At 41.2% G+C, this 27654-nt stretch overlaps 2 protein-coding genes across 2 annotated transcripts in view; both read left to right on the forward strand.

The window, feature by feature from the left end:
* Positions 1 to 27654, forward strand: part of LOC138957197 (ADAM 17-like protease) — a 60387-nt gene that overhangs the window by 18061 nt on the left and 14672 nt on the right. Inside the window, exons 9-13 of the mRNA XM_070328355.1 lie at positions 5647 to 5727; positions 6506 to 6644; positions 8053 to 8163; positions 10420 to 10535; positions 19294 to 19297. Of these exons, the coding sequence (XP_070184456.1) occupies positions 5647 to 5727; positions 6506 to 6644; positions 8053 to 8163; positions 10420 to 10535; positions 19294 to 19297 (451 nt within the window). The remainder of the gene's footprint in view (positions 1 to 5646; positions 5728 to 6505; positions 6645 to 8052; positions 8164 to 10419; positions 10536 to 19293; positions 19298 to 27654) is intronic.
* LOC138957206 (ADAM 17-like protease) overlaps positions 1 to 27654 on the forward strand; it is a 64689-nt gene that overhangs the window by 12876 nt on the left and 24159 nt on the right. The window contains exons 7-11 of the mRNA XM_070328363.1: positions 5647 to 5727; positions 6506 to 6644; positions 10420 to 10535; positions 12607 to 12676; positions 24737 to 24775. Coding sequence (XP_070184464.1) covers positions 5647 to 5727; positions 6506 to 6644; positions 10420 to 10535; positions 12607 to 12676; positions 24737 to 24775 — 445 coding nt within the window. The remainder of the gene's footprint in view (positions 1 to 5646; positions 5728 to 6505; positions 6645 to 10419; positions 10536 to 12606; positions 12677 to 24736; positions 24776 to 27654) is intronic.

Below are 27654 nucleotides of genomic sequence, written 5' to 3' on the forward strand. Positions count from 1 at the left end.
CTTCCTAAAACGCCTGTGTTTGAAAGAAAACACTGTGTTCAGAATTAACCCTTTCAACAACGTAATGATATTTGTGTAAGTTGCTCTTTTAATTATATAATAACAGAAAGTTGATTGTATCGCACGCAAAATTACACGAATCTGGTTAGAATATCTTTCCTTTTGCGAGTCTTTGGAACTGGGGCGATAATTTCGAGTGTTTCAGCTTGCCGCGGCGTCATGCAAATAGCTGTATCACTCTGTAAATGACTAGATTCAGCCTTCGGCGGCGCAACCGTTGGATAATCGCTTCACTTCAATCGATCGGCCCGGTCAAAGTATAGCCCGTATTGATGAGAAAAGATGTTCTTCTTGTAGATTAGCCTTTTAAGATTACTGAGAGAAATGGGCGATTTCCAAAAACGCCTGTGTCAAAACAAAAACACTGTGTTCAGAATCAACTATATTCACAACATGTTAATAGTAATTATGAGTCGCTCAGCGGAATACATAATTACAAAGGATTGATCTGATGGTATGCAAAATGTCAGTAAACTGCATCTAATACTTTTTCCTTGCGAGATCTCAGAACATACGCGATTCGGCCTTGGACGGCGCAAAAGTTGAAACATTGCTTCACTTCAATCGGTTGGCCCGGTTAAAGTATTGCACACATTGATTAGATAAGACATTGTCCTGGTAGATTGGCCTTTTAACATTATTGACAGGAATGGGCGATTTCCAGAAACATCTGTGTAAAAAGTAAAACACTGTGTTCAGAACCCACCCTTTTTCAAGACGTTAATAAAATGTTGATAAGTCGCTCTTTCACATACATCATAACAAAGGGTTGATCTTATGCCACACTAAATTTCAGTATTGTACTTTAAATAGTTTTTCTTCGCGCGCTCTTGGAACTTGGGTGACGATTTCGAGTGTTTCGCTTGCCGCGACGTCAAATAGCTTTTTCCCTGTACACCGCGTTTGCGGCTAAGTCCGAAGCGGGAGATAGCGTTTTGGGGCAAGTTCGGGACTTGTTTTACTCATGAACCAAAAACAGCACGTTCACATACCAACAATCATTCAAAATAACAACAACTGGAGAAACCCTTGCAAGTTGTTTGACGTTTTCAAAATATTTATTTAGCCTTTTAAATCTTCATAGAAAAGTAAAATAAAATCACGGCTGTGGCCGCCATTTTGGATTTTCTCTGTGGGCCTCCCTACCTTTGTTGGCATCTCATGGGGAAGCTTCTACTTCAGTTTTGCCACTGTTTGTGTCATTTTCAGCTGAGTTGAGCCTTCTGAGGAAAATCTTTGAATGTTATGTTCTTAGATCCTCCGTCGGGGTCGTGGACTTGCGGAGGGTTTCAAATTGAATCCCCTTTGTCACCACTCTTTTTGTAGGCAACGCTTGGCTAAGCACCTGAGGCGGTGTTGTTTTAGCTTGCGTAACCTGTGCAAGTAGCGCGTCACTCGCTGAGCGCTATTCGTAGGCTTCGGTTAACTCCAAGCCTAAGAACTTAGTTTTTCTTTTGTTCTTTATACGGAACCGCCTCCGGGTACCCCGGAGTTGGCGAACATCCATCTGGATGTTAATAGCAAGGGGAAACTGTCCGTTTGTAAGGACAAGGATCTCCTGGCTGTGGTAGATTGTGTCCGCACTTTCTTTACGATTATCGCCTTTGAACAAGACTTGCATTTGTTCTCTCTCTTGTGTGGTTACGTCCTGACTGGTATCTTTGTGTTCTGACAGGACTCAGATACATAGGATGTAGCTTCGCTTGTTCGCCTGTCTCTTCCTAAAAGTATTGTTCTTTTGTTGAGACTTTCTTTTCTTCTTTCCTTGAAGGTTCTCTTTGTGAGTCCGCTTCTATGTACGCAGATTCTTATCTAACAAAGAGAGGCTCACTGCAAAAGGAAAGCGCCCGGCAGGCCTTGGCTTTTGCTCGTTTTTGAGTCACTTGAGAAAAAGTGACTCTATGTAATCGGTCAGTGTTAGTCTGTCCGGCCGGCCGTCCGTAGACACCACCTTAACGTTGGACTTTTCTCGGAAACTATCAAAGCGATCGGGCTCATATTTTGTTTAGTCGTGACCTCCAATGACCTCTACACTTTAACGATGGTTTCGTTGACCTTTGACCTTTTTCAAGGTCACAGGTCAGCATCAAAGGAAAAATTAGACATTTTATATCTTTGACAAAGTTCATCGGATGTGATTGAAACTTTGTAGGATTATTCTTTACATCAAAGTATTTACATCTGTAGCCTTTTACGAACGTTATCAGAAAAACAAGGGAGATAACTAGCCTTTTCTGTTCGGCAACACACAACTTAACGTTGGGCTTTTCTCGGAAACTATAAAAGTGACCGGGCTCAAATTTTATGTGAACGTGACTCATTGTGTTGTGAATAGCAATTTCTTCTTGTCCATCTGATGCCTCATATAATATTCAGAACTGCGAAAGTGACTCGATCGAGCGTTTGCTCTTCTTGTTAAAGGAAAGCTTCAGGCTCGCCTTTCTTGACTTTAGATTTTGTCTCCATACCCTCGCTTTCGCGGCATGGCTGTGTCAAATATCCACCGCTCTTCCCCTGGGGCAGGTTGCGGTGGGTGTTGCTGGGCACACAAAGCACGCTTTCTCTTACTCTTCCGGTAGTTAGGTCAACTGAAAGTTAGTGCTCGGCATCACTCTCCTTTTCGCCTTTGTGTTTACCACTATGGCTAAGGGGGATTAGGCCTTTCTGTTTTTGGAGGGATTCACTGGTGCCTCCCTTTTGGGTCTCTTACAGGGATCGTTTGGTTGTTACTTCCACATTTTGATTCACAAAATAGATCGGAAGTGGCTGTTTGTTATTGATTTCAGAGCTTCAGAGTTCTGATTTATTTCTAGAGTCAATCGATTGTTTGGCCGTTTTTGATCTCTTTGTGGAGATTGTGCAAGCGGCTCTTTATAGAAGTCCTTTACTTCAGGTGGGACTTGGAGTGCAGGGCTGGAACACATTAGATGTTCAAGGCAGCTCAGCTTCGATATGGCCCTTTGTGGTCGGCTGGGCGTTAAGCAATCGAACAAAGGGCTGGAACATGTGTTGTTTCAAACAGACGACACCACAGTGGTGCTTTTCTCATCAAGAAAAGGGGGTTTCTCACTCCTTATCGCTTCCGCATGGATCATGAGAGGTTCTTTTGTGGTTTTACCATCATTAGATCTTTTTAGCAGCGAAGTACCTTCATGGGAGGCTCAAGGACTTAGCGGACTCGCTAAGTCTGTCGGCAGGAATGTCCACTCGGAGTGGACTCATCTCACCACGCGCTTCTGCTTCTTTGGGTGAATGAGAGAAGCCGCCGATAGAAGCTTTTGCCTTTTGGTACTATCGCCTTTTGCTTATGTTCGGCTCCTTGTTTCCGGATCCTAGAGCATGGAAGGTCAATACATTTGACTTTACTTTGAGCGGATCGCTGGTCTCTCGGTATGGGCCCGTTCAATCTTGGTTGCCAGACCTAGTAAGGCTGGCAAGAGGGCACCGTTTTTTCTCACATTTGTATCACACGGGTGTCAACTGTAAGGGTATTTTTGAGATGCTCAGGGGCTTCTCCCTCAACTCTGGACTTGGCTCAAAGTTCTTATAGAGGTTTAGCGTCTTCGTTTTCTTGTCACGGTGACTGGCTTGGAACAAAGGGCGTATTTGTTAACGGAAAGAACTCCTCCTCTCTTTGTTCAATGCAGGTGGTGAACCACCTATTCTGGCTTTCCGTTTTTTCTCCCACGTTTTTGTGTTTAGACATTATGTGGTATCAGTCACACTGAAACAGCTCGGTGCAAATTTTTCTCGTGGTGGCTTTATAACCAGCACGTTTAAGAGGGCCTGCATTAGGCTGACTGAAAGCTAATCTCCGGTCCTTTCTTGGTCTTTGCTCCTAGTTTTGGAGCTATTGAGATTGGATTCTTTGACTCTTAACAAAACTAGCCTTGCTGATCATCACGGAAAGCGGCCATGCTTACTCTAGTAAGAAGTGGGAGTAAGCGTATTTTCTGGCTAGGTTGGCTATAGACAGTTTTTTGGAGAAAGACTGATCTATGGCACTTAGGTTTCTTTCAAAAACTTCTGGCAAATGAGTAGAAACTGGAGAAACCAGCTTCGATTCACAGTTCAAACTTTTTAGCAATAATCTGGCTCCTCGAGAGCCATATTTAGCCAATTGGACTTTTCGAGTTTTGAAGGTTTTTTTTCTGACTCGCATGGATCTTTTCAGATCATTGAATCTAACGGCTCGTGTTCTTATCTATCAACTCCGTCGCTTTTTAACCTTGAATGGTTAGAAATGACGTTAAACACTGGTTAAAGTTAGAAAGAATATCTATCAACTTTGGTAGAGGTAATGACTTTTTGAAGTCAACCTTAGCTGGATGGACTGCCTCATTGTTTAGGCGCGGTAGCGAAGTGCACTCTCTGTCCGGTCTCGCTAAAGATATTTCTCTGGAGAGGGATGGCTCCTACTCCTTGAGATTCAGGCCTAATTGTCTCGCTAAAAACCAAAAGCCTGAACAATCTTCTCCTCGCATTCGTATTTCCCCCTTGAGCGATATACTCGCTCCTGGAGACCCTAATCTGTCAAATTGCCCTGTCAGGGCTTTAGGCAGCTACCTGTCTAGGTCTTCACTGATTCGCTCAGAAACTTAAAAAATTATTGTTCATATCCCTCAACAAGGTGTGTGGGAAGGATATCTCGAAGGTTACCTTGACTAAGTGGTTGTCAATGACCATTAAGCAAGCCTACGCATGGTGGCAGAGCCAGGCAGGCGATGTCAGGGCGGTGTTTCCGCTCACAACAGCCAGGACTCATGAAGCTAGAGCTTGGGCGCCTTCTTTGGTTGTGCTTCGCTCAGGGCGCCTTTCAGAGGTCCTTGCGGTGGCTTATGGGAAATCTGAAGATGTTTTCATCATTTTCTACTTGAGAGATGTTGCTGCAAGGCAGCAAGATGACGGTTCGGCTTTGCCGGCTCTTGTGGCTGCAGGGCAGGTTCTGCGGTTTTAAGTTGGTGATTACTCTCCTCCTATAGTAGCAATCTGCTACATGTGAGTTGGGTAAGATATGTAATTTAATCAAAAATTTTAGTAAAGAATTTTCATTTGATTAATATACTTACCCAACTCACATCGTTTATTCCCTCCCGCCTCCCCGCTGTGGGGGGTATTTGGGTCTAAAAAAGAAGTGAGTTGGGCTTCATGTAGAATGACAAGATGGTGGCATATGCGCGCGCATATGGAAGGCAGCCTCGCTTTCGGGCTGGCCTAGACACCCTTACGGGTCTCAGTCACTCTTTTTTAGAGTCGTCTTCCTTGTTACCAAGGGGACGCGTACAGCGGTATCAGCACTGAACTATGGGGTAATTGCTATATGTGAGTTGGGTAAGTATATTAATCAAATGAAAATTTATTACTAAAATTTTTGATTTTGTGTCTTCATCCATCTGTTGTTGGTTGTCAGTCTATACCTATCGTATGATGCTGCATGCAGGACAGCAGGAATAGATTTTAATTAATGTAGTTGAATGCATATATGTTAGCCTGTAAGAGAAAAAGAGCTTGCTTGCTGAATTTACTTTTTCGGTAATGTATAAGTTAAGCTAAGCAGCTGCGTAAATATGTGAAACATGCTTTCAGATGAAGATCCACGTCAAATTTGCCAGTGTGCAAGGGCATTACAATGCGGACCATTCCTGGCACTACAATGAGAAACTATACGTAAGTCACACAAAGACTGCATGTAATTACGTGAATGTGTCTGTGTCTGTGCTGGTGTGCATGCAGGCATATCTGTGGGTATGCATGTGTACAGAGTTGTTTGTTTGCTTGAGACGTTTAATTATGATGGAATAACCCATGGAAATCTGTGAATGTAAACAACTTTTTTTTAAATGAAAGTGTGATAAGTGTGATTATTTAGTTGTTTCTGTAACTGATGAAACTTCTAAATTCAGAACAGTTGTAACATTGAAACTTCAAAATAGCTTAAGTGTCTCAGGAAGGTGAGTTTAATAGAATTGTTTCTAGCTGCCTGTCACTTTCTTTATATCCAGTGTTCATTTTACTCTGATGCACATATTCATATAAAACTACCCAACTGATTAAAATGGAGCACATTTCATCACATGCTATTTAAAAAAAAGTTATATCTGTGTTCACTTCATAATCCCACAGAGTTTACTGGTTCAAGTTCAGCTTCCCTTTTTGACTCCCCTGAGTAATCAGTGAGTCTTCGTAATGAGCAGTGTCCGTCCGTATTGACGGGCGGCCGTCAATGAACAATTAATTTAAACTGACATTGAGGTTAACTTAACATTGAAAGTTTTTTTAAGCTACAACAAGCTAAAATTTTCCGAAGAATTATACTCATTTTCTGTTTCCTGATCTGTTGTTCAAGAGTTTAATGGTTAATTCAGAATGTTATGGTCCTTTTTTCAAGTCAGTCCTAAATTTTTTCCTTTGTGATAAGTTTGCTATAACGTGTTCTGTTCTTCAGGCTTTCAGTCGATCTCCGCAAAATAATCTGTTCTGCTTGGCTCATCTCTTCACGAGCTACCCAATGGCTGACAACGTACTTGGTTTGGCATTCATAGCACCAGAAAGTGTGGCTTCTGCCGGAGGTATCTGCTCAACTGGTGAGTTATGGGGAAAGAAATCAGGAAAAACAGGAGCAAATATGAACCATTCAAGCAAGCAAGCAACCTGAGTTAACTACATGTATTAAACAACCCTGCCTCTTTGGTGCCTGCAGAATGTTTTACATGTAGTTTCTTTCCTCTTTCTTGTGATTGTTTGTGTCATTACCTTGCTTTTTATCACATTTAGTCAATATTGACAAGGAATTGTGAGGGTGGGTGTGTGTTTGTGTGTGTGTGTGCACGATTCACAGGAAATTAAAAGACATGTTTATGAAACTTTACATGTGAATTCTTCCAGATCATTTTCCCACAAATTTGTTTTAATTTTTTTTTCTTTTTTTCTATAATGACATTGTCCAACTTTTGAGGCGGTACTGTGGCGGCCGCGTTTTTCAATCAAATGAATTGAATTTTGGTCAAATATCTTTGACCCAGTATGGACAATGGGATTCCATTTCAGCTTGGAAACTTAGAAACCAATTGTTTAAATAATATTGTGCTTGATATTAAAATTGCAATAATGGATTCAAATGATTGCACTGTATTCTTTATTTTTTCCTTAATCCAAATGTGCTAAACAAAATTAGAGAAAATCTGTTTTATGTCAATTAGGTTCACCATTGCCAGTATTAGCTTCTGAGTCACCAATGACCAAGACCACTGAGTCAGTGCTGTTCAGGTCGAAGGGTTTTGGCAAGCCCATGAATATTAGTCTGGGCAATACATGGCCAAGTGTGTTCAGGCAGTTGTAATCTTTCAGGTTGACAGATAGACTAAATGTGTTGATATAATTTGCTTTACGCTACTTAAATTGTATTTCTTTTTCTTCTTATTTTTGTGAGTGTGTGTGTGTGTGTAACCCAAGTTCAGCTCTTACGATGCTTGAAATGATAATAAGATATGTATGATTTGAGTGCATTTTACAAGGTTCCCATAGTCTCAAATTAACCCTGTGGATACTGAAAGGAGAGTGACCATTCGAGATTCACGCAGTTTTACTGTAAACCACACAGGGTTGAATTGGGTTATTGCCACTTGGTACAGGTTAACAACATCTGATTTACACGTTATTGTGCTGCGATAAGTCTGAACCGGTTTATATAAAAATCAAAATGGCTTTCCAAAATTCGACAGTTAAATATTTTGTCATGGTTGGTACCTTGCCTTATTATGTGCCCAATTGTTATGACTGCAGGTGTCTGTGAATCACTGAATGACTGCATCTGAATATTTTGCATCACATGGACCATTTTGAGTCGTTTTCTTATCTGTGCATGATTCAGAATGTAATTGGCAGCATGTGAATCCGTTTCTGCACACCAGTTCCCAAATGCATTGACATGATTTGTACTGGACGTCTGTTAGTGCTGCCTTATATATTTGTTATTGCACGTGTCATTTTCAGAAACTGATCTGCAAGGAAAGAGGGCCTACCCCAGAACGGGCTGGAGTTCAGCCAAAAATGCCAAAGGCCATGCAGTCCTTTCCTTGCAGCATGAGATGGTGGTTACGCACGGTTAGTTGGTATTTCTCTGCATGGTGTTTGCAGGAACATAGCGACAATTTCACAACAGTTTGTTACTGGTGTACAGAAAGCTTCACGAAAAGTATAGATTATTAGATTGACGATTCTGTGTGTGGGTGTTTGTGTATGTGTTCTGATCGAGTTAAACTAGTGGAACAATTCTGAATTAAGTGTTTTGCTGTGTTTGTGTTCTTATGAAAAACAAATGCGTTTGTCATCATTTTCACGACTTTTCGTGCAGTCAGCTGGGTAACAAAATAAAATCTTGGTATGCAACAAATCGCCAGTCCCCATGGGTTCGGGAAGAAGATTACAAATGGATAACCAAAAGCAAACAATGAAAGTTTTTTTGCCTCTTCTCATTGGAGTTTCCCTAGACAACAATTAAAAGTAATAAAAATAATAATAATGAACACTTAATTATATAGTGCGAACTACAGAATACTTCTGTGCTTTTCGCGCTTCACAATATCAAACTTCGCATTACAATACATAATATAAACACATAATAACATGTTCTCTGACCATGACTCGGAATCAGAAATAAAAATAATAACAACATAACACCTTAGTTTAGGTATACACAGACCTGGGAACCTATACAATTTCGCCGTATTTTGTACGCATGATTGTCCAGTACGGTCAATGGGAAAAAAATGCGACGAGAAAAATTCCTAGACTACTTTTTTTCAGAAGCGCATCTGGAAGCCGATCCAGTATTTTGACACATGATTACAGTTTTTGTCAGTAAACATTGAAAGAAGCATTTGTTTTAAATGTATTGGTAAACTTAATTAACGATGTGACGGACGAGTGTGAAGCATGTTTGAATCAGGGATGTTCAAATGCTGTGTGGAGTACGCTCATTTTTCTGAAAATACACCAAGTTTGTTTGAGAATACTCCAAGTGCAAAACAGGGGTTCCCAGGTCTGTATACAATACACATCATAATGATTTGTATAAATCACATGACTTATATGCCAGTGTTCAAGTTAATTCTGAAGACGACCAAACCGAACAGTCGGAGCAGAAACCATAACTATGTAACAAACAAATTACCACAATAAACGAACAAAACTTACCCATATTTTTATCAACAACCAAACCAATAGTCTGTTACTGTAAGTTCCACTGCATGAGTGTGTTTATCACTTACGTAGTGTTTCTTTAGTGTGTTTATCTCTCTCACACGTGGAGAGAAGAAAAGTCAGTTTGCAAGTTCAACCAAATGATCCATGATGTTCACACATTTGCTTACCATGACATATAGAGTGATTGTTAGCTACGCCCTGTGGTTTTATCGAAAAATTAAGCACCAGCCTAACAAACTTGCAAAATGCTTAACGTCATCAACTCAAAACACTGAAGATGACAACTCTAACTGGCTGACATACTGAGAACACTCTTGGCAATTGTCTTGAAATGCGGCAATGCTGTGGGGCACTGAGCATGCATTGTGAAAACTGGGTTCACAGCATGGCTTGATCCCTGTTCATGATTTTGCACAAACAAAATGATTACAAAAAGGATATTTGGTACTGGGCTCTTTTCAGACCAGCTATTTAGTCGGTCCTTGGGGAGAATATCGCCTTCTGTTTCATCTTGATCAACACCCACCAAACATCTAAGAATGTTACCTACAGGTACTCTTACTTTATATCACTGTATAAGAAACAAAACTATAAGGAAAGAAAACAACTTGCTTTTTTCATGAGTGTTGAACTGATTTGGTTTTTTATGCTCTTTTTCATGCGCTGGGATTCCGTAAGACAGAACTTGGTAAGTAAAACAAAACTGAATGGCATGTAAACAAAATAACATAAGTAAGTATTTTGAAATCAGGGAATTCAAAAGAATGCATGAGAACTTTAAGAAATATGTACATTTGTATGATTATCAGTGGAGATTAGAGATATAGTGTTGCTATAATCAATCAATCAATGAAGCTTATATAGCGCGTATTCCGTGGGTACAGTTCTAAGCACTTGTCGAAGAGTTGTTAACACAGGACTAACAAAGAAACTAACATCTACAGACGGACACGAACCCTATCACACACTAGCAAACCATGATAAACATACAACAAACAACTGTTTAACAACAATGTACACATCAATAGCTAGGTCCATGTTGACTATTTGGGGCTGCCTTGACGTCTGTGGCAAGTCATTTTATTGTGTTTGGGAGAGGGGAAGCTGTGTGTGTGTGCATGTCCCTTTAGGTAATTTCAGTTCTGCCTTCAACAGGGCATAACTGGGGAGCAGAACATGACGCAGATGATGTGGATGAGTGCAACCCCGGCTCAAACGGCAAGTACGTCATGTGGCCATACGCTGTCCCTGGCTATGAAGAGAACAACCAGGTATTTCCCACAATGTAACATTTAGTTTGCTCATGGTTCAGCGTAAATGTGCTCTGTGAGTGAATGTCTCTTGTGTATATGCAGGTTCGGCGTTGATTCACAGAAGTGAAAGGACAAAGTTTTCTGAGTTCATACATGTATAAGTTTGTTTACTGATTATTGAGAATAGTATTTCGCTTGTGGTAACTGTAAAATTAACAGCACAGAGGTGTTTTTGGTATGAAATGAATGAAGACTATACCTACAATGAAATGCATTACTTTATCTTGTCTTTTGTATTCAATCAATTCAGTTATTGCTGAAAAAAAAACTGCGGGTTAGGGGGTGTCCCATATTGGGACGAGAAAGAATTTACCCGATGCTCCCCAGCATGTCGTAAGAGGCGACTAACGGATTCTGTTTCTCCTTTTACCCTTGTGTTTCTTGTATAGAATATAGTCAATGTTTGTATAGATTTTAGTCAAGCAGTATGTAAGAAATGTTAAGTCCTTTGTACTGGAAACTTGCATTCTCCCAGTAAGGTAATACATTGTACTACGTTGCAAGCCCCTGGAGCAAATTTTTGATTAGTGCTTTTGTGAACAAGAAACAATTGACAAGTGGCTCTATTCCATCTCCCCCCTTCCCCCGTCGCGATATAACCTTCGTGGTTGAAAACAACGTTAAACACCAAATAAAGAAAGATTGCTGAAAAAAGCGCTTTTTGTCATGGTAGGTCCCCTCAAACTGGACGCAAAAACTTCTCCTTTTCTACTGCTTGTGCGCTCCATACCTGCATCAGTAAAAAATGGCAGCACAAAAGAAACGCAAGAAAGCAAAACAAAACAACCTGTTCTGGATATATAATTGATTTGGCTTTTCCTCGTATGTAAAAGTTGCCAAGTTATGCCTATTCTGATTTTTTTTCAATTTTTTAATTGGTACTTGACTTTTTTGTCAGGTCCGTTTGGGGGTATCCTTACTTTGGTGACGGTCACATGACACCTATAACAGAAATCTTTCATCCGAAAAGTGTGCTAGATAGCCAAGTAGAGGGCCTTTAATGGCTTAGAAGGTTTAAATGAAATGACACGGGATCCCGGGAATGAAAGTTTTTGTTGGGGTACGAAAATGGATGCAATCATTTTTTGGCAGAGTTTAGACAAACTGTATATCCCTGTCAATCTTGTGAGATTCGCATGGTGATTACATGAAATGACGTTTACCTGACCTCCAGAAAATTATCAGTGACTTCACAGACAAACACTTCTAGAAGCGTATACAGGTACATGTACTTAGACACATATGCACACAGGCAGACAGACACACCCGCAATCAAGCACACAAACACAGACACAGACACACACACACACACACATGCATGCACGCACAACACGACACAACACTACAACACAACACACGCGCGCGATCCCTTCCCTGCTATAGTCGGCCTTGTGTGAAAATTCATAGCTGGTAAAGTACCCCAGAACTATTATAATCTGTGGATGGATGGACTTGGTGATTTAGATTACTGCACCCGTTTAGCTACATGCAAGCTCTTACAAACTTGAACTGTTCTTCACTTTACCATATAGTGTTGGGAGACAGTGTGCATCATAATGTGTTTATTTGCATGGATTTCTTTGTTGGCTCACGTAAGTGTAGCCTATGCGATCGTAACTTTGTCTGTCTGTGCGTGCGTATGTGCGTGCGTGCGTGTGTATGTCTGTGGTAGAAACTCTAACATTTGAAGACGTCACATTACATTGACGTCACATTATGACGTAAGAGGGTTAGACGTCACGCGAAGGAAGTACTGAAAGTCTCGGTCATTATTATTTTGAGCGGGCCGAGACTAGTTGGCAGTCGTGTCCCTGTAAGTAGGCTACATGCAGACAGACAGATCTAGATCTAGTGTCTCGCTTTCTTGCACAGTTTCACCTATGCTCTTTCTGTGTGTGTGTGTGTGTGTATGTGTGACGGAGTGATTGAGTTTGTGTTACTGTTTGTCGATTTCTTACGTGAGCCTTGATGGCTTCGCCTCTTGTTTTCCCCTTAATTTGAGCTAATTTTTTTTCATTTTTTTTTCCAGTTTTTTTCTCCATGCAGCAAACGAGGAATAGCACCGGTGCTTAGATCAAAGTCGGGATACTGTTTTCGCAGTAAGCAATAACTTTCATTTTAAGTTGCTTGTTACTTTCTTAAGTTCAACATTAGAATTTGAACAAAGCTACACTCATTGTTTGTCTGTGTTTGCTGGTCTCTTTTCTGGTTGGTTGGTTGGTTGGTTGGTCGGTGTGTTCATTTTGTTTTGTTTGGGATCACTGTTTCAGCTTTTGAAGGCAGTATATTGTTCACTATGAATCAGATTGCACTTGCTTGTATCGTTCTTCTTGTTTTTGTTTTTCTCCTTTGTATGTAGGACAATTAGTCTGTCATTTAGATGTATAGACAGAATCAGCACCTTGGAAAAAGTTCTTCAGTCTTGGAAATGCGAAAGGATATCCAAGTCAGTGAACACTGTGTGTATTACTTATTAAATTACATATCTTATCCCAATTCACATTTAGCAATTTACTTCAGTTTAGTGCTAGAACGCTGAAAACTACGCTCCACCCTGGTAGGGGGGGAAGTAACCCTAAAAATAGAACAGCCTTGACGGTCACATGACAACGCCAGGTCAAGGTTACCTCCCAACATGCATTGCGCATGCGTGTTCTCGCCGCCATCTTATTCATTCTACTCTTCAGCATTAGCGTCTAAGGACGTGTTTTGGATTACGCTCAGGCTGTTTTGTTAGCCCACTGCTTCTTTGGCAGACTACACCCTGGTTACGTCTGTATCTTAGCTTTCTACACGCCTGTTTCAGGCCGCACGCTCAGTTTCCTGAAACTTTCCCTGCTGTCAGCGAGCGCTGATAAGCGCAGCGCCAGCCCAAGCCAGAGTTCTAAAATTACCACAGCGTGGGAAATTGATAACAGCGGTTGTGTGGCACAGGCATATCACAGCTGGGAAAACGTGTACTTTTTGTTTGTTACCTTTACTTATCGTCTCGTTTGTGTGGCTATTGCAAAACGGACATCAGCTGAGAGAGGACATTCTGACCTACACATCGATGCCAAACACGATGTGAATGGTTTCCAGTTTTAGACTTGTCTCCTCTGAACAGATTTCTGAGACAAATCAAGTTCACAATGGAGACACCAGCGTCAGTCAGAGACGCACTCAGGCCGGGGGAATGGGTGACGCCGATCGATCTGACAGATGCATACTTTCATATCCTCATTCACCCATCAGACCGGAAATGGCTGAGATTTCGGTGGGGAGAGAAAATGTTCCAGTTCAGGGCCCTTCCCTTCGGCCTATCTCTCGCTCCTTGGATTTTCACGATGGTGGTACGCCAGCTGTGCTCCCTAGTCAGGCAGCAAGGCGTACGTCTCAGAGCTTACCTCGACGACTGGCTTATCCTTCATCAGGATCGAGAAGCGTGCAGCGCCCATACTCGGCTTGTTCTGTGCCAAGCCGACGAGTTGGGTTTCTTGGTAAACCAAACCAAATCGGAACTTACGCCATCCCAGACCTTTACGTACCTGGGGATGAGGTTCGATACGGTACGGTAGATTGGTCAGTCCGCCCCTCACAGAGGAGGATAGACAAACTGCAAAATCTTTTTAGATCTTTAGCGTCACAGAAGCAAGCTCAGGTCAAGGCGCTGACTTCAGTGCTCGGTCAAATGGAATCCATGGCCACACTTGTCCCTTTGGGGAGAGTGCACAAGAGGCCTTTTCAGACAGCTTTGAATTCGATTTGGAACCCCTCCTCCCAGGGTTGGCAGGTCTCGGTTCAGTTAGAAAGCTGGTTTCAGCAGACCACAGAGCAGTGGCTAAAACCATGGATCTCACAGGGAGTTCTTATCACTCCTCCTCCCCCAGAGGAGGATTTGTTCACAGACGCTTCCCTATCAGGCTGGGGTGCTCATCTTTCTCACCACACAGCCTCAGGCACGTGGACAACACTGGTCAAGCCCTCTCACACATCAATGTGCTCGAGTTAGAGGCTGTAGCCCATGGTCTCCAGAGCTTTCTATCGCTGGTGGCAGGCAAATTAAGGGCAGGTGGGCCAGTGCAAAATTGACCAAATCGTTGAAAACACTGTTTTGGGTATTTTAGCAGATTATGTTTCCATAACATACCTATCATCCATGTGTGTCGGTGTTTTTGTCAAAAGTGTCCTATTTATCTGTCAATAAAGACAAAATGTGAACATGTGTGGCATTGATTGTCTTCTGTAGTCGATATTCCCCCGCCAAAAAATGTCTCATTTCAAAGGCTAGTTACGGCTTTGTCCTCAGCAAAACAGTGCATTCACGACATACGAAACTGCGCAGCAGCTTTTGACCTATAACATGACATCAGTGTTTTGATGAATGTTCCATTCACTCAGCCACTTGTCCGTTGCAAAGGCAGCAATCGTAATCGAACGGAAATGTCCTTATTTGGAAGGTACTCGACATCCATTGGTTCGTGTCATAAACCGAAATCGGGAACCAGTTTACTTTGTGAGTGCGCATGCTCAGCTTACGAATTTTGCATACGGAAACTACCGAAGAGACTCTCGGCCATGACGGGAACACCCGAAGTTCACTCGGTTTTACAACATCCTGGTTACACATCAAACGATCGGTGACAACCGAAAGCGAATTTTTCCTTGAGAAACAACCTTTGATACGATAACAATGGCTCGAAATAAGAAAGAGGACAACGTCTTTATTAGTTCGGTTAGCAACAACAAGTAGTTCCGCTGGCACTAGGCCAAAGTTTGGATTCTGTCGGTGTTTCCGATACAGAGGAAAGCTTTGATCTCCACGCAGATCCACAGGTCGCCATTTCCGAACACGCCATGCAGCAGACTTTTTACGTCTCGGCACTGGCTTGCTTTGCGCTGAATTTGAGTCAGTTTCTGTGCAGTATCTCCTCGACAAGCAAGTTGAGCATTTGCTACGCAAAAAAACAAAAACAGGAGAAAGTATCCAACATCAGTCAGATTATCGGTAATGTTTGTTGGGCCTGCCATTTCCCGAACGAAACTGGATCAGCAACTGTTTGCATCAATCTGCGCTTTCGTAAATTCCGTCACTGTCTTGACGAACTGTGTCATTTTCTTCACCGCGATACACAGTTCATTGCGAAGAGCTTCCTCAGTAAATCGTTCAGATTCCACGTACGATTTGTTGTCAAAAAACAACTCAAACGAAAGTTTCAAACTCATCATCCTCCATCTTGCTTGTCGAAGCACCAAAGTACTGTATCGATGTAAAAACAAAAGCAGAAAACTTCGAGGAAACCAACAAATCGACGAGATAACGGAAGGAAATAAGTCTCGTTCTGGCTCAAGTAAGTTACCGTTAAAAATACCGTTATTCTCGCATGCAAATACAAACGAGAATCGGGTCATTGATACACGTTTAGCGCTGGGGCAGTATCCCCATGCTGGTTGACAGAGGGAAAGAAAGGATGGACGCATAAATTCTCTGCTGGCGTGCTAAAGGCTAAGTAGTTTGCAATTCAAATAAACTAAGCTGTTCATTCATAACACAGTTTTGTCCTTGTGTGTCTGTTTCAATAGTGTTTCTGTGGTGTTCAATCTTCAATGTCGTTTTTCTCAGTTCAGCCATTTTGCCTACGGTTACGTCTTGGGTTACGCGGTTTCTCTGGCTGTAATTTAGCTAGAGCAATATTTTCTTTTGTAGTTTGTGCAGAATATAACATTCTGGGGGATTACGAAGGGATTTTGCTGAAATTTTATTATAGTCATATCCAGATTATTTCAAAAAATAATTTCGCAAGCGTTACCCTAAAGTTTGACAGTTGTAACAAAGAAGTGTTCCTAACTCCAAATATAAATATAATAAACAAGATCTGCTTCGTAATCCCCTAGAGCATACCCAGAAGGATAAAATAAAACAATAATTAGAAGTGTGACAATCACATCTGATGAAAATCCGTGTATCTCCTGTACTCCACTTTTGTCTGTATTTTGACTGTTTTTGTCGCGTAAAACAAAAACCAGCAACCGAAAATACAAAAAGTGACTATTCTTTGTCATCATTTGTTCATTTCTTTCATAAAATAACATTCAGACACAATAAAACATTGAAAATTAAAAAAAAGGTAGTGCACTGGCCCACCTCCCCTTAACATGTTCGTCTTCATACAGACAATACAACTGTTGCAGCCTACATAAACAAACAGGGCGGTTCCCGCTCTCTCACGCTTTCACTCAAAGCATGCCAAATTCTCAAGTGGTGTCACCAGCATCAGATCACGTTATCAGCAAAATATCTGCCGGGAAAACTATGTTTTGGCAGACTCGCTCAGTCGATCCTCGAAAGTACTCCACACGGAGTGGACAATCACCCGCCACGCTCTCCAGCGGCTTTGGGTGCAGGTGGACAAACCGATAGCCGATCTTTTTGCAACCCGGTTCTCAAGGAGACTACCAGTGTTCATATCCCCGTTTCCAGACCCGGAAGCCTGGAAAGTGAATGCACTGGAAGTCGACTGGACAGGACTCACAGCTTATGCTTTCCCACCATTCCAACTTCTTGGAAAAGTGCTGAGGAAAGCAGAGTTGGAACGACCATCCCTGATTCTAGTCGCTCCAATGTGGTCGAGTCAGCATTGGTTTTTTACGAATACGAATACGAATACTTTATTATCTCATACAGAGAAATTTCAGTGTGGTGCACATTAAAAGACAAAACAAATAATAAGACAACAGATAAAAATACCATACGAAGCATACTACACTCGCGCACGCATATGTACACTAACAGGAATAGTAACATGATTCCAAATAGGTTAAAAGTTTAACGCTAAAAACTATCATTATCACAGGACTAGATATGTCATTGAACAATATTTATCACAGGACTAGTCATTCGAGGGTTATCACACTCATTCATCACAGAAATCAGTGCATATGTTCACCGGTACACATACTAGTTTTAATTAACTTAGGTATTTAAAAAGCCAATTGACTTTGGAATAAAACTGTTCTTAGTTCTGAGCGTGCGGAATCTGGGAGTGCGGAGGCGACGTCCTGAGGGCAGGACCTCAAAGTGGTGAGCGAGCACATGACTACTATCCTGGATGATGCAACGGGCCTTTCGCACCACACGTCGTTCATACAGCACAGTCAATCCTTCCTGTCTCACCCCCACAATCTTACCACATGTGTTCACCACCCGCCCAAGCACATTCTTACTCTTCACACACAGACCTCCATACCAGCAGATGAAAGAGAAAGTGAGAATGGATTCAATGAATGAAGTATAGAATGTTTGGAGGATGCGGCTGTTGATGTTCAGACTTCTGAGCTTTTGTAAGCAGTAGATTCTTGACTGACACTTCTTGTGGATAGCTTTAGTGTTTGAGGAGAAATTTAGTTTGTTGTCAATGACTGTTCCGAGATATTTGTATTCAGTCACTCGCTCAACTTTCACACCATCTATGTACAAATCTGAAACTGTAGCTGGGTTTTTGCGAAAGTCAATAACTAGCTCTTTTGTTTTTGTTACATTTAGGGCTAAATAGTTATCTTTACACCAGGAGCTGAAATTTTGAACTTCAGAAAAATAAACAGAATCAGAGTCAGACAGGTCTTCAAGGGCAGAATCGTCAGAATATTTCACAAGAGGGGTCGTAACAGTGCCTTGACAATCGTTAGTGTATAATGTGAACAGAACTGGAGACAATACTGTGCCCTGAGGGGCTCCAGTAGAAGTACTAACTATGGATGAAAGTGCGCTATGGAAACGGACGGACTGGGTTCTGTTCACTAGAAACTGTGTGATCCAAAGGACGAGTCTGGGAGTGACGTTGTAAGAAAGCAGTTTTTGACTCACATGCGAAGCAAAAGTGAGTCTATGTACTCACCCGAGTCGTCCGTCCGTCCGTCCGTCCGGACGTCCGTCCGTCCGGACGTCCGTCCGTCCGGAAAACTTTAACGTTGGATATTTCTTGGACACTATTCAGTCTATCAGTACCAAATTTGGCAAGATGGTGTATGATGACAAGGCCCCAAAAAACATACATAGCATCTTGACCTTGCTTCAGGGTCAAGGTCGCAGGGGCCATAAATGTTGCCTAAAAAACAGCTATTTTTCACATTTTTCACATTTTCTCTGAAGTTTTTGAGATTGAATACCTCACCTATATATGATATATAGGGCAAAGTAAGCCCCATCTTTTGATACCAGTTTGGTTTACCTTGCTTCAAGGTCAAGGTCACAGGAGCTCTTCAAAGTTGGATTGTATACATATTTTGAAGTGACCTTGACCCTGAACTATGGAAGATAACTGTTTCAAACTTAAAAATTATGTGGGGCACATGTTATGCTTTCATCATGAGACACATTTGGTCACATATGATCAAGGTCAAGGTCACTTTGACCCTTATGAAATGTGACCAAAATAAGGTAGTGAACCACTAAAAGTGACCATATCTCATGGTAGAAAGAGCCAATAAGCACCATTGTACTTCCTATGTCTTGAATTAACAGCTTTGTGTTGCATGACCTTGGATGACCTTGACCTTGGGTCAAGGTCACATGTATTTTGGTAGGAAAAATGTGTAAAGCATGTGAGTCGTATGGGCTTTGCCCTTCTTGTTGAACAAGCAGGTGAGGTTGTATTGTGTTGAAAGCAGATGAAAAGTCTATAAATAGAATACGGACGAAGGAACCAGGTTTTTCTAAGTGACTATATGCTTGTTGCAGAAGTGTGAGTGTGGCGTCATCTGTACCTCTGTTTTTCTTGTAGGCAAACTGAAAAGGGTCCATGAAAGGTTGTGTGCAGTTGAGAAGACGAGGCAGAAGGATGCGTTCAAAACATTTCATTACTACCGAAGTGAGGGCAACTGGACGATAGTCATTGAGCTGTTTGGGTCTACTGTTTTTAGGAACGGGACAGATGGTTGACTTTTTCCACACATCAGGAACAATACAGTCCCTGAGTGACCAATTGAAAAGCTGACTGAAAACTACAGACAACTGTGCTGCACACCACTTCAAGGTCCTGCCCCCAAGACCATCAGGACCAACAGCCTTACGCACCTTAAGTTTCTGAAAAACAGACTGCACCACATCACCCTCGATCTCGAAGTCGTCGTCGTCAGAAATTTTCTCTTTTAAGTTTAGAATGGTGTCATCTAAAACACTCCCTACATCGTCGCGTTCGAATCGGCAGTAAAACGTATTCAGGTCCTGTGCCATGTTTTGTTGGTCTTCTAAAGGGAGAGTACAACTGGGTTTCTGTTTTGTTTGACCTGACAGAGTTTTTAACCCTTTCCACGCATCAGCGATATTCCCGTGCTGAAACTGCTCTTCGACCTTTTCTTTGTACGCTTTTTTTGCTTCTGAAATTTCTTTCCTAAGTTTTGCCTGCACACGCCTACGCTCGTCTTTATCACCAGATTGAAAGGCGATTTTCTTCTCATTGAGCGTGGCCTTCAACGACTTCGTTATCCAGGGCTTGTTGTTGGGGAAAATTTTGACAGTTTTGGTTGGAATAACTGTATCTTCACAGAAAGTAATGTAGTCAGTAATCACATCCGCTGCTTCATTCACACTGTCACTAGACTCTAAAAACATATCCCAGTCAGTACATTCATAACATCCACGCAGCTGTTCAATGCTATCCTCAGACCACACTTTCACGGTTTTCTTCACAACATTTCCAGATTTGATTTTGGGTGTGTATGATGGGACAAGATGGACAGAATCATGATCAGATTTACCAATGGGGGGCAGTGCAAATGATTTGAAAGCATCAGGTACATTTCCATACAACAGATCAATAGTTTTTTCTTTGCGTGTAGGGACTGTGACATATTGGTGAAATGAGGGCAAACAAGTGCAAAGGTCACAACTGTTGAAGTCGCCGGCAATAAAGTTCGGTGCATCAGGGGAGATCATCTGGAGTTCGCGCACTACGTCAGCGATCTGTGAAGCGGCACGTGCAGGGTCGGACTGCGGCGGTGTATAAATAACCGTGACGAATATCTGTCCAAACTCACGTGGCAGGTATCTAGGGCGCAGTGACACAGATAGCAGGTCAAGTTCGGGTGTGTTCAGTTGTTTTCTCACTGTCACATTGCTGCTACTGCACCAACGTTCATTGACGTAGAGACAAACACCCCCACCCCTCTGTTTACCACTGATCACGGCATCCCTGTCAGTTCTAAACGGTACACCAAAACCATCGATGGACACACTATCGTCACTGACCTTATCACAAAACCAAGTTTCTGATATACACAACAGACATGCATCTCTAAATTCTGTCATGTAATTAGCGTAGACCTGAAGTTCTTCGAGGTTGAGATTGTCAGATTTAGGCCTAATCGAACGCACGTTTGTCACAATCATAGAGGGGAGTGGGGGGCAGTGCTTGTTACGACGTAGTCTTCTCCTCACACCACCTCTCTTTCCTTTCTTGCTCTTCTTTTTCTTATTCGTTCCTTCTTGGGTGTCTCCTTTCATTTCACGTGGAAAGTCTTGAAATGGGTGGGCTAGGGGGTCGGAGAACGAGCGAAAGCTCAACAATACCTCACGACTGTAGCGTATCGAAGGTTGGGTGCCTGTACCCTGGCTATGGCCGCCATACTGCTCAGCTAGACAAGCAAAATCGGCAAACTTGCACATCGAAGATACGGCCACCACGGTGACGAAGAATCTCAGAAAGTCCACACACTTCATCTTGGATCATTCATAAACAACTCCACACAGTCAAAAAACGATGATGGACGACAAAAGACAGTGAAAAACGTCAACAAACGGAGAGACAGGCACCACAGCAACGCCCCTTGTGAAGCGCCACTTTTGTCTTTCCGGATCTTCTCCGGATCTTCTCCGCTTAGTAGAAGGTCCTCCCATTCCTCTAAACCTGGAAGAGGGAGAATTACTGCAACCACGCACCGGCATTCAGCACGAGAACCCAGTCCCTGCTCCTTCACGCATGGTCAGACTGTGAGAAGATCCCTGCGTCGGTCGGGTGCCTCGGACGGGACACTGGATTTGGTTCAAAAAGCCCACAGGACTTCTACGAGCTCAGTGTACGCTTCACATTGAACAGCTTGGGCGCGGAGAATCAGGTCAGTTCTGTCTCCCCGCGTTCTATGCCGGTAGCTAATCACTTATCTTGGTTAGCAGCTCGGGGCAGTTAGTTCTCCCTCTAACGTCGGCAAGGATGCATGAGGCAAGATCCTGGGCTATGCTAAGGTCAGGAAGATTATCTGAGGTCCTCCATTCTGCCTACTGGAGATCGGAGGATGTTTTCATCAACTATTACCTGCGCGACATTTCCAGTGCGCGACAGGACGGTGCCAAGGGGCTACCAGTGATGGTAGCAGCAGGGCAATTGTTGCCTAGCTCATAGGTGAGCACCCCACCACCTTAATTAGCAATCTGCTATATGTGAATTGGGATAAGATATGTAATTTAATAGAAAATTTTAAGAATAAATTTTCATTTGATTAATATACTTACCCAATTCACATAGTAAAGTCCCTCCCGCCTAACCCGCTTTAGATTCCCTAAAAATAAAAGGGCGCTTCGAGCGAATGAATAAGATGGCGGCAAGAACACGCATGCGCAATGCATGTTGGGAGGTAACCTTGACCTGGCGTTGTCATGTGACCGTCAAGGCTGTTCTATTTTTAGGGTTACTTCCCCCCCTACCAGGGTGGAGCGTAGTTTTCAGCGTTCTAGCACTAAACTGAAGTAAATTGCTACATGTGAATTGGGTAAGTATATTAATCAAATGAAAATTTATTCTTAAAATTTTCGATTTTAGTGAAAGTGTAGGTTGTTCATCAGGTGAACGGAAATTGTGCTAAGAGCAAACTTTCTGAATTGCCTTATTTTAAGAATATCCAGAAAAAAATAAATTGTGTTAGAGTATATAGTCTGGGGAAATTGGATAACTTTAATGCCCACACATTAAATGCTGTTGGTTGGTTTCTTGTTCACTTTGCAATGCATCTATTAAACAAAGGACCATATTTAATCAAGGACAAGATCTGACTGTTTTTGGTTTTTGTTTCGTTGCTATGACAGTTTTCAAGGGAGAGAAAAAAGAAGAGACAAAAATAAAATAAGCAGCATAAAGACCACTCCTTAACTTCCTGAAACTTTTCTTTGTAAACATTGAACCCCCATATTCTTTTTCTGGGTGGCAGTGTATTTGCTTACCAATCATGCATAATGAAGCTTATATTCTTAGTATATCTGGCTCTGCTTTACCAGCTGCATCTGCAAAACCATGGCCTATTGATATTTCCTGTCAAATAAACACATTTTAAGAAGAGCTAGAGAGCAAAAGTACATGAGGGCCAGATGCAGTAAGAAATACAAATACTATGTACATAGAGTGAAGGGATGTGTGTGTGTGTGCATGTGTGTATGTATGTGTGCACATGTGTGTTTGTATGTGTGTGTTCTTGTGTCTATAAAAGAGAGAGATTTGTAAAATGTTTTTACGCTGCAGTTGTGTTAAATGTATCTGTTTTGATAGAATTCATGCCTGTGGGTTTAAAATGCTTGTAAACTCAGATCTACATGTGGAGGCTTCTTAATATTGACTTTCTGTATATTAACTCATGAACATTCCCCCAAAACTAAAACACAAATGACGGGTTTCATGGATTTTATGATGTGGAATGACGTATCTCTACTTCAGGGTTGGCGAAAGAAGTCTTTCAAAAATCTATATACTTTGGGTAGATGTCGTTTTGTTTAACAGTCCTTGAATCCCTACTTTAAACCTAAGACTACAACAGAATCTAAATACATTTAAGAGCTCCTGTTATTTTACCCAAAAGTGTTGGTTTGAATTGACATGAGCACAACTGAATTTAATCCTGTAGTCATTGTTGAAGAGTAGTACATCAGCTTTACTAACTTGTTTGTGTGAAATCCTACATTTTGTCTTTAAAACTAAGATAATTAGCAGCTGATTGTATCTGTGAGAATCTTGGGCAAAATTATTAATTGATCATCATCGGTAGCAGAAAAGTTGGCACTAGCATACTGTATGCACTGAACTGACAAAACCTGGGAGTATGCATCTCTGCAGTCTAACCATTTCACCTCTTTGAGAACTTGGGAGATATGTCATAGTTGTTTTGATTGTATAATTTACTCTAATTCTTAAGTTTTGCTTAAACTCATTTGTTATGCATTTAAGTTGTGCTTAAAGTCAGTTGATGTGTATATATTTTATTTATGTCAATGCAAACTTCTATCCTCCAGCTTGAAGAAACTCTTAAGCTTGTACTAGTAGGAGAGATTTTTGACTCATATGAAGATGTGCTTGGAGACTGGCCATCTTCGTCTTTTTCCTGTATTTGTGGTCTGAATTACATGTACACATTATTGTGTTCAAATATACCTCATTTCAAATTCACAGAATTCAGTTCAGCTTTGAAGAAGTTGTGGAAATATGAACTGTCTGAAACTTTATTTAATGATATAATTCGTGTTAAAAATGTGGTATATTTTCTTTGTGTCAAAAATCTCTATTAAAGTCCAACCTGCATCCTTATAAAAAAAAGAGATCATTTTGAACTGTGTTTTGTTTGCTTATTGTTTGTGTATTTGGCTGTTTGTGGGTTTAATTTAACAGGCTTTAAATTTAGCTATGGATTTAATTTTCTGTCCAACATACTCTAGACCCCCCGCGGGTTAGGGGGAGTCCCATATTGGTTGGGACGAGAAAGAATTTACCCGATGCTACCCAGCATGTCGTAAGAGGCGACTAACGGTTCTGTTTCTCCTTTTACCCTTGTTAAGTGTTTCTTGTATAGAATATAGTCAATGTTTGTAAAGATTTTAGTCAAGCAGTATGTAAGAAATGTTAAGTCCTTTGTACTGGAAACTTGCATTCTCCCAGTAAGGTCATATATTGTACTACGTTGCAAGCCCCTGTAGCAATTTTTTGATTAGTGCTTTTGTGAACAAGAAACAATTAACAAGTGGCTCTATCCCATCTCCCCCCTTTCCCCTATCCCATCTCCCCCCTTTCCCCGTCGCGATATAACCTTGAATGGTTGAAAACGACGTTAAACACCAAATAAAGAAAGAAAGAACATACTCTAGGTTTCTAAGCTGTTTACTTCTTTTTGCATGTGTTTGATAGACGTTGCCGGTGTTTTCTTTTCAGATGTTGTTGAGAAAGAAAACACTGTAGATCCCAGCAAAGGTACTTTCTATGGCACTGGCAGTGCATGAGCCTCAAGCTAATGGTTATCATCATCAAGGCATTATAATACCCTTTTAGGCAGCGTACACATTTCTTAGCTTTGCAGTCTTTCTGTGTACTGCATTTTGCCACCCCAGCTACTAAAAGCTCACAAAAGTCACAAAAGTCCAGAACATCATAAATTAATTCTGAAAGAATAGACGTTTAGTGGAAATGCTAATTTTGTTTTTGAAAAGTAGGGTCTGCAGTTGCTTGACATGCAGCACAACCCGTTTTAAAGGGAATTAAACTACCCACAGCAATTTCCTTTTGTGTCTATCTTGTCAATTGAAACTACCTATCTAGTATGCATGATAATTACAGGTGTTTCCTGTCTTTTTTTATGTTTGTTCTTTCCTTTTTTACGCCACTCGGAAAGGAAAGAAGTGAAAGTGGCCTTTTACAATCAGAATGTAGGGTGGCAGAATTTGCTAGTGTTTCAATCCTGTAACCACAATTGGTCCCAACAGCTGGGAACATTGAAGGTACCTTCCATCCTATAAACGGTCATATACAACGACACATTAATATGTCCAGACTTTTCATGCATGACAAGGGCATCTTCCCAATGAGGCACATACCAAAAATCAACAGCCGGGCAGCTTTTTCTGCGGAATGGAAACTTTATTGCTGAATACATTTCACAGACTGACACCGAGTTGACACAGTTACGAGATAAGTTCAGCAAAAAATACCTTCTCTGCACAAGAAGCAGCAAGGCTGTTGTTTTTTGGTATGCATCCCATTGAAAGGATCCATCGATTCCCCAAGGGTGGACAGACTTCTATGGTCTATATAGGCTGGAAGGTATCTTTAAATTCTGATATTCACTAACTTTGGTGACAGTAAAGTACAAGTACACTCTTCCTGACAATCCCCTCTTTGTTAGCCCCTGGCTTCATGGTTTTATTTGTATTTCCCAATCTGCATGCACTATCCCATGTATGCTTTCGTCCCATTGATCCTTTTTATCTACCTTTTTCTTTTCTTTACTAATATTCATGTATCCTAAATGTTTCCCCTAGAACTTGAGCTCCTTTGTCTACACTGTTTTTCCACTGCTTCTCCTTGAGTACCATAGTTGTGTGTGCCCTATAGATAAGTTTACGCAATAAGCATTGGTGACTCAGTAAAGTCATATATTAGCTTTTTGATAGTTTTAGGCAGCTCCAGATCTTTTCCCCCTTTACAAAATACAGGTGTTTATAGGCTTTGTACTGTTTAGAAACATTGATGTAGTGTTTACCTCAGTCTTTGTGCTTGTATTTTATGACAGGATTTCAGCTTTTAATTTTGCTTCCTGCAGTGCTGAGTAGTCAGAAACTGTGTTAAACGTGCCAGGTGTGTGGGAGTATGCATGTGCATGTTGGCCCACAGGGGTAATTAACTCAGTTAACATCATGCAACATTGTTTTGAAGGTTGTTGCTGGTAGTTCCCTACACGCCTGATGAATTAGCAGCAAATTGAACTATTTGAAACCATAAAAAACACAGGTTTCAAGAAAATACTGTCTGAAGAGATTGAGCGAGAGCATGAGAAAAATGTGCAATATGGTACTGACCTCTAGAAGCCTGGCTTTATATATATGGTTGGGTTCCAGTGTATCCCATTTTGTGAGTTATTCTAATGTTATGTATTATTGCATGCTGATTCTGTTGCTATGGTTCAAAGCCGTTCATTAACCTTATAACCATGCTCTTTCAAGAACATGTGTTTTATGTGTCATACATGTATTAATTCAAAATTCTATTCTGATGTCACAACATGACTTAGTCTTCTAGTCTTCTGCTTCGCACAACATATAACACACTTAATTGACACCAGAAAATCAAGGTGGAAGGAGGCATTTTAGAATACAGTGCTACAGCCGGGATATTCAAGTGTTACATGTATTTGCAATCACCAGTGATGGGGAAGATCTCTAATGTCTTCTGTGATTGTCAACACTTTTAGGCTCATCTTTCTTGGGGTGTACAGGGTCACTTATAGGTATAGCAGTCATTCTTATTTGAAAAGCCCAGGTGTCATTACAGTTATGCCTTTCCAGTAAGACCTAACATTTTTGAAAGAATGTAATGATCCAATGTGCTTGGGTGTGTTTGTGCTACATGCTTATATTTCATGCATATATATATATATATATATATATATTTATATAGATTATATCCATTTATAGGGGGCAGAGGATGGCTGCCTCAGATCCACTGCATTCATTGTTAACTAAATGAATTGTATGTGAAGGTGAAGGTGGCTCAAGCCTATTGTTTTGAGGGTGCTTTGCTTGTTTCTAACAAAAGAATTAAAGCAATTAAGGGCTTGCATTTGGTTAAATGGAAACATCCCTGGTGTTGGCATTTGTCTGATGAAAAGGTGTGTTGTACTTTTTGGTGACTGTAATACACTAGCTGATAAACCAATTCTTGCTTTTGTTCCTGTATGGTGCATCAAGTTTGGTAAATACATAATTAATTGCTGTCATGAAGTAGTGAAAGAATTAAATTAGAGGAATCATGTGGAAGTGGAGCAGTCTGAATTTGTATGAAAAAAGGTACGTGGGGCTATTGTAACTTGGTATGATATATCATGAAGCTGACCTTAATTGTGGTCCATAAAATACAGTACAGTCCTGCAAGGGTAACAGGAAGGAATTATGAAAATAATAGAGAAGGAAGGTAATCTGGCTAAATTGGTAGCAACAGCAGAGTTTTTCCTTCAAATGTGGTGAAAGGAGGGATAGATGCATGTTGTTTCTGTCAGGTCATGCTGCTTTCTATGTTTATAATGATAAACAGGCACTTGTAGCTGTTCTTGCAAAAACCCATGCATACACTGATTTTAC

The sequence above is a fragment of the Littorina saxatilis genome, linkage group LG2 (assembly GCF_037325665.1).
Source record: "Littorina saxatilis isolate snail1 linkage group LG2, US_GU_Lsax_2.0, whole genome shotgun sequence".
Classification (NCBI taxonomy): Eukaryota; Metazoa; Mollusca; class Gastropoda; order Littorinimorpha; family Littorinidae; genus Littorina; species Littorina saxatilis.